This window comes from Phoca vitulina, unplaced genomic scaffold (genome assembly GCF_004348235.1).
Source record: "Phoca vitulina isolate PV1807 unplaced genomic scaffold, GSC_HSeal_1.0 scaffold27, whole genome shotgun sequence".
In the NCBI taxonomy this organism is placed as follows: Eukaryota; Metazoa; Chordata; class Mammalia; order Carnivora; family Phocidae; genus Phoca; species Phoca vitulina.
In genome coordinates this window covers 9776082-9782991 of record NW_022589730.1, presented here as the reverse complement: position 1 = coordinate 9782991, position 6910 = coordinate 9776082, and the positions used below count along the sequence as shown (strand labels likewise).

The 6910-nt window shown below is 46.6% G+C and overlaps 1 protein-coding gene across 4 annotated transcripts in view; it reads right to left on the bottom strand.

The window, feature by feature from the left end:
* DSEL (dermatan sulfate epimerase like) overlaps positions 1-6487 on the bottom strand; it is an 11292-nt gene extending 4805 nt beyond the window's left edge. For 3 of the 4 annotated variants that reach the window (XM_032422741.1, XM_032422742.1, XM_032422743.1), the window contains exons 1-2: positions 6134-6487; positions 799-5324 (exon numbers count right to left, since the gene is read on the bottom strand). In XM_032422741.1, the coding sequence (XP_032278632.1) occupies positions 808-4446 (3639 nt within the window). In that variant the 5' untranslated portion in view covers positions 4447-5324; positions 6134-6487 and the 3' untranslated portion in view covers positions 799-807. Of the gene's footprint in view, positions 1-20; positions 5325-6133 lie in introns of those variants that run through there. The other variant, XM_032422740.1, reaches the window with a different exon arrangement.
* Between the last annotated feature and the right edge of the window lie 423 nt (positions 6488-6910).

The window sequence follows — 6910 nt, the reverse complement described above, 5'->3', positions numbered from 1 at the left end:
AGAGAGAGAGAGAGAGAGAGAGAGAGAGAGAGAGAGAGAGAGAGAGAAGAGAGTTTTTAACAGACAAGCAAGTCTAAAATACTCTCCCAGCCCTTGGCACCCAGATTGTTCAAAGACTGACTCCTTGTTCCTTCCAAGTAAAAAAAACTTTAAGGAGGCTTTTCAGGCCACTGTCTCGAACCTCAAAAAAATGTTCGTTCTGTATTTCCATCTGTATTTTCCAGAAAGAATTCTATAGTTCTGATAGGAGCTTTCACCATTTCCCCAGTGATATCACTGAACATTATACACAGGAAAAAAAAAAAAAAAACACCAAAAAAACCTTTTTTTTTTTTTTTTGGTGCAAGATAAATGTGTTAGAAGATCTTTTAAAAAAGATAAGGAACTTTTGTAGTCCATCTTGAAAGCAAGAGATGCTTGGGCAAAGCAGCAATTGAAAGGCCTTTAGCAGTGTTTGAGGTTCCAAGATAGATCAGCACAGTTACAGACGAGGAGACGGCCAGACAAAAACCTGTAAAATCTTACCTCCCCTGACCGCCATCCTATAACTTTATCTACGCCTCTGTAGCAGGAACATTTCAGCAGAAAAAAAAAAAAAATTCAGAAACAAAGGCAAGGGAAGTAGCGACGTGAAAATAAATCCTGCTAGGCCAAATACGGGGCCTATTTTTAAAATAATCTCTGTGCAAGTAACAAACCGAACACGCGCGCACACGCACACACACATAGTACAAGAATAAACAAACTCGTCACATCCACAAACCGGGTTGCAAAGGGTTAGTGCAAATTTCTGCTGACCTGCAGCATTTAGTCCATGAACTTTGGATATCCTAGACGCTCCATCAGTGTCCAGCAGATGTTCTCAATCAGTTTAATTTCATCTCTAGGCAAGTTTTGTTTCCAAACGTTAGTATTACTTGGTGATATTTCCCCCTCATAGGGAAGATAGAAAAGGTTTGTGGAGGTGGCAAACAGTATTTGGTTTAAACTAGCAGGAGACAAAGGTATTCCAAGAAAGGCAAAAATCCTTTCAGTGGTTTTCTGAGGAAAATGTACGATGTCTTCAAACTTGATCAGCTGGTAGCTGGTAGGCAGCAAGTCTGTGTTTATTCTCAGGGCCGCTGCGGTGTTTGCGAGCCACAGATGGGACAACAGGGAGACTGCACTGGACGTGGATTTCGATAATTCTTTCCTCAACGATTCATACTCGAAAGCATAGCCTGAATTTAAGTTACATTTGCCTTTATCTCCCTCTATTTTAAACAATCTAGCTAAGTGCTCTGGTACATTTTTCAAAGAGTAGAGACTTGGTTTACTACTGTACAGCATTGAATAAATCCATGCCCGAGGGTCCCTTACTATGTACAATGCCCTCATAGAAGCTCCTAAAACTTCTTGGAAAAAATGAAGCTTTAAGGTCCAGCTCCCGCTGCTTAAGCTGAGCACGGGACGCGCGCTTGGGTAATAGACCAGGTGTCTCCTCAAAGCCCTAATATATTCAGCATCTCTGTCAAAGGTGCCTTTCATCCTACTTCTTTGTTCTGGCAAAGACTCTCTCCTTTTCAATTTTCTTTTTTTGTCCTTATTTGCTGTAAAATATGGGGCCAGTTTACCCCTACTGGGTTCATGCAGATGGATGTTTTGCAAATGTAGTTTCGTGTCTTGAACTAAGGACTGCAACCAGCCTCGGAGTAAACGGAAATGCACACTGTGGATATCCGATGCCTTCCATTCACAGGCATCTGCAAATGAGTCAATTTCAAATTCAGTTTCAGGAATATCGATGTAGGTTGTAGGAACTCTGATGTAGAGAAAATCACTACTGTTGAAAAAAAGCTGTTTGAGAATGTCAGCTCCTGAACCAGGAAGTGAGGTAATGACGACATCGGGAAGACCGAGGTGGTGCCCTTCGGAAGACGAAGACTTCGGGCTTGCCTCGGCCTCCGTCCTTGCCCATTTTGCACAGAGGGGCTGAGTGCAGGCACTCCACACATCCAGCAGCTCAATAAACCACAAGGCAATAACAAGGATTAGGATCCACCGCATTAGCTTTCGAAAAGAAAGGTAAAACCGCCACTGAAAGGTTAAAATCACCAAGCTAATGCACAAAATCAACCCAACTGCTATATTAAATTTAAATCCAAAAGGGAAAATAACCCTATCTTGTCTTATGGGCTTTGCTATTGTTTGAGTGCCCAAACCAAATCGGGTTATTTGGCCCTGATCAGCCACACTGGCAAAGCCACCAAAACCCAGGTAATCAAATCTTGTCTTCAGGTTATGGTAGTCAGTTACAATGGACACAACTTGTTCAGTATTATTGACATTGAGAGAAATCTGAAGTCCAGAATTGGAATTATCAATAAATCTGCAGCTGGAAACATTGACATATGGCCCATAAAAGACATATGCAATTCTTGTGATTGCGGATTCCATCTGAAATGTAACATTAACAAATTGAGTCCACCGTTTCTTAAATTCAGCAGCTTGCTCTGCTTCCTGTATGCTAGCAATGGGACTCTTGCCACGATGATCAAACCAGAACATTCTGTAGTGTGCATCCCACACATCCATCATGGCGCCATTGTACCTGTTCATAAACCTGTAAGGGATGTACTTAAAATCAATGTCCAGATTATGAAAGAAGGCACTGACAGATTTTATTGGGGAATTGTCCTGCTTCTCAACGTGGTCAACAACTAGCAAAGTCTGGGAATTTAAGAGAAGCAAAGCACGATACACACTTTTCAGCTTCATTGCTGAAGAGTAAGCAGACACTGCTTCCCCACTCACAAATATCATTTCTCCATGCTGAGAGGCAGTGACGATTTCCCCCGCCGCATCACCGGCCTCCTCGCCGGTCCACTTGAGCCACTGTGCACATTCTCCCAGTTGACCTTCCCAGGGCTCATTACACTGGCTTGTGGGTGACGGAGCAAACACCAGTACGTTGTTAAGGTGGCTCAGCTTGGGTCCATAGAGAGCTTCAGAAACAAACACTTGCCCATTGGGGGCAAAAGTAAAGGAGTTCTGATCTGGATGTTCATGTCCTGGGTTAAAGCTTCTCCACCCATCAATCCAGGAGTATGGCTGAAAGTGAACTATGTCATACACCGCTCGCCCCCCTAGCTTCCCAGACTTAAAAGACACAAAGGTATTGCTCTGTGTATTTGGCAACCCAGCCCCGTAGGTGACAACACCCCAGTTAGGGAATGTGTGCATTTTTGCAGTACCATATTCAGCAGGAGGCTGTGGGGTGAGCTGGGGATCATACCAGATGAACTCGGTGTGAAGAGTACTCCACCTCTGGGCAGTGGAGGGGACCATCGGTCCATCTTTAGGTCGGTGCCTTCTAATTTGCTGAGCTAACCAATTCCCAGCTCCATTCTTTAAGATAAACTTATCCAAAAAAACTAACTGGCTCTCTGGACCATAAAACCAATTATAATTGGAATCTGCTATACCCACAGTTCTTTGGAAGCCTGGTAAAAGGGTGGCGTAATAGAACCAAAAGTGCATTTTTAACCAGTTATTATCCAAGTTGTTGATATTAAAATGACGCTGGGCTAGAAAAACATACTGTGTGACTGATTTAGCTGTGTAGCTTCCATAGGCCACACCTTCGTCCAAAGAACCATCGACAACGTGATTCAACAGAAACATCGTCTTTTCCATCACATCTACTACAACCTGTTTCCATACATTTGCTTTAGATCCTTTATCTACCCCAGTCACCAAAGCCCCAGTGAGTAATGCTATCATGTTAGTAGCTTGGTGATTATGGAGAAGTTGTTTGCCCCACGAACGGACCTTGGAATACTCATACATTTCCTCAGTAACAGCCCATATTTTTTCCAGGTATTTAGGTCTCCGATGCTCATCTAGTAAGTTATACAAAAAGTCAAAGGCAGTGGCAAAACCCGTTAAGGAATGGCCAACTGGAACCTCATCCCCTGGTGCATTCTCAACCAGCCAGTCTTTGTAGCCAACCATCCTGTCCATATATTCCAAGACAAACTCAAAGGCAACTTTGTCTTCTGGACATAACAAACAGTACAACGCTAAAGGAGGCAGATTGTTACCATAAATTTCATTCCACTTGGCAGCAAAATCAGCATGCTTGGGTGGAGGTAGGTAGTATGTGGGGTTGGACAGCATAACTGTCACTGCACTTCTGATAGTTCTAAACAGATGCAAATGGCTTGTACGAGACTTTTGTCTCATTGCCTGGATTTCTCCAGCATCAAAATATAAACTTGGATGAAGCATACTTTTCTTCAGCTTTTGATTGGGTTTGAAATCTTGCACTTTCTGTGTCTTAAACTGATCTATATCATCTGTGAAAACTGCCCAGTCAGAGTAATTGCTCACAGATTCCTCAAAAGTGGAGAAAGCAAACATCACTAATGCTAAAAGTAAGAAATGTCCTGTAAACATTAACGCCATGATCCATCGGGGAGCTCCCTTCCTTAGGCATACATGTCAAACACAGTGCTCAATGTATTTCCCATCTGCCTAGGATAAAACATACATTTAAGGCCTTGATAACACAAAGACTGTAAATCATATATGCTGTGAAATCCAGCTGACATTCAGTTCATTCAAAGCAAGGTGGGTTGCCAAAAAGAGGAAATTTACACTATCTGTGTCCCTGACACAGATTTGCTTCCAATAAAACTTCAAGGAATGTTAAAACCTCTAGTGTTTCCATATCACAGAGCAAACAGTGGTAGAGTCAAACATACCATGAATTCAGGATTTACCTCCTTTACATAAATCTATCTAACGTGAAGAGTCAAAACACACATTGTAAAAAAAAAGAAAAAGAAAAAGCAGCACTCCAAAATCCAAATTAAAAAGTCGTTCCTAGGATAGGAAACCATCACCCGCATGTAAGATCTTGCGCCTGTGTCTGCCCAAAGGAGCTGATGATGTGCTGAAATTCCTGAAGCTGAAATTCTTGGTTGTGATTCCCTTCCACTTTTTACACCTTTGCTTTGAAAATTTTTTCTTCTTCCATTTTTGGGAAAAGAACATCCTCAACAAGTGTCCAAAGTCCTACTTGGTTTTAAAAAATCAAAAGTTCTGCCCTCATTTCAAATCTGTCTTGTTCAGGCTTACTTACTCATCGCCCATTATGACCCAGAGAAAGTATTTTCATGTCTTCTTTTATCAGCTTCATCTGTACAACTATAAACATCTAATCTCTTCAGCCACCTAGGTACTTCGTTTCCAATCATGAAGTAACCACCAACTGGGAAAGAAAACTCCCCTTTGACCAAGAGTGCCGGTTCTTTTCTGTTCCTTTTTCATGACACTCCTTTCTGGAGGAGAAACAAAAAGAAATTCTCTGAGGCTACAGATATGCTGAGAGTGGACATGAACTGATGACTTAAGGGTTCTACAATCTCTTGACAGAAATTTTAGAATCACGATAAAATCTGTAATTGAATACAATCTAAGTTAGCTCAAGTGATTCTTTTTTTTCTTACACTTTTAAACGCATGCAGTGAATGGTGGCAGATGACAAGTAGCTACAAGATGCAACTTTCCTGCAGCATTTATTTTAACTGTGGCTTGCGTGACTCATTTAACCTGTTTCTATTCAAGTGCGCTTAACACAAAGATGAGTCCTGCTATCATTCTTGTTGGTTTGGTCGCAAAGGACTCAGGGGCAAAAAGCAGAAGTTGAAAGGACCTTTTCTGATTCCGGTTGAGGGATTAGCTTTTATGGGATCAAAAGATGCCTTTGTAGGGGAAACTACTGAGACCAGTCACGTTTCTCAAAGGAGAAATCATGAGAATGCGTGGGAGCCCGCAACGGCGCTCCAACCTCACCTGTGGCCTCGTCCTCCATCCTTCCGAGAGGCCACCAGAGGGAGCTCAGAGCCAGACCAAGGTGCAGCGCCGCCGCTGCCCGTCTTCGGATTTGAAGAACCTAACCAAGTTTCAGTCTTGGACAAGTCTCCTCGCTGGAGGAAACATTAACGCTAGAGTTTCCTGAACCGCCCCGCCTGTTGCATTTTTTTCGTTCGCCTCCTACGAACGTGCCGCCCCCATCCTCCGCTCCCCACCCTCGACCTCTGGCTCTGGTTTGGGGACAAGAGACCCCTAAATGGCCAAGTCCGCTTACCTTCCGCAGATGTAGACGGGGCCTCCCGACAGCGCTGGGCCCAATGAGGAGGAGGTGGAGAGTTCGAGAAAACTGCTCCGCACAGGGAGCCGGGCCGCGCCGTCCCCCGCAGGGCTCCCCGCGCCCCGGGCACGGCACCCCCCGCGCTCCAACAGGCTGCGGCCCCGCGCTGGTCCCCCGCCCCGCGCCGCGAGGACACGCCCGCCCTCGGGGAACGCCGGACGCTCCGGGCAGTCCCGCACCCCGGGAGGCAGATCCGCGCGCAAAGGGCGCTCTCGCGGGCGCCGAGTCCGGCGGAGCGCTGGCGTCCCCAGGCCGCGATGCCGCCGCGGCCGCCGCTCCTCCGTGCCAGCTCCGGCCGCGCGGCCCGGGGAGGGCGAGAGACAGCGACGCGGGCCGGGGGCGGGGCGGGAACGAGATGGGGGCGGGGCCGGGGCGGGGCCTCAGGCCCGGGAAGGGCGTGGGAGGGGGAAACGGAAGCGGTGGGCGGGGCGGGAGCAAGACGGAGGCAGAGACAGGGGCGGGCCCTCGGGACCGGGCAGGGCGAGAGACTGTGACGTAAGCCGAAGGCGGGGCGGGAGCGAGATGGGGGCGGGGCCTTAGGGACGAGGGGTTGTAGGGAGGAGAGAGATGGCGATTTAGGAAGCTGGGCAGGAGGGCGGGGCGAGAACAAGGCTGGGGCGGGGCCAGGGTCAGGGCCGAGCGCCCCCCATCCCCGGATCCGAAAGCCGGTCGGTGGGTGTCTCTGGGCGCTTGAGTTCCGGGCTGCGGTGGGGA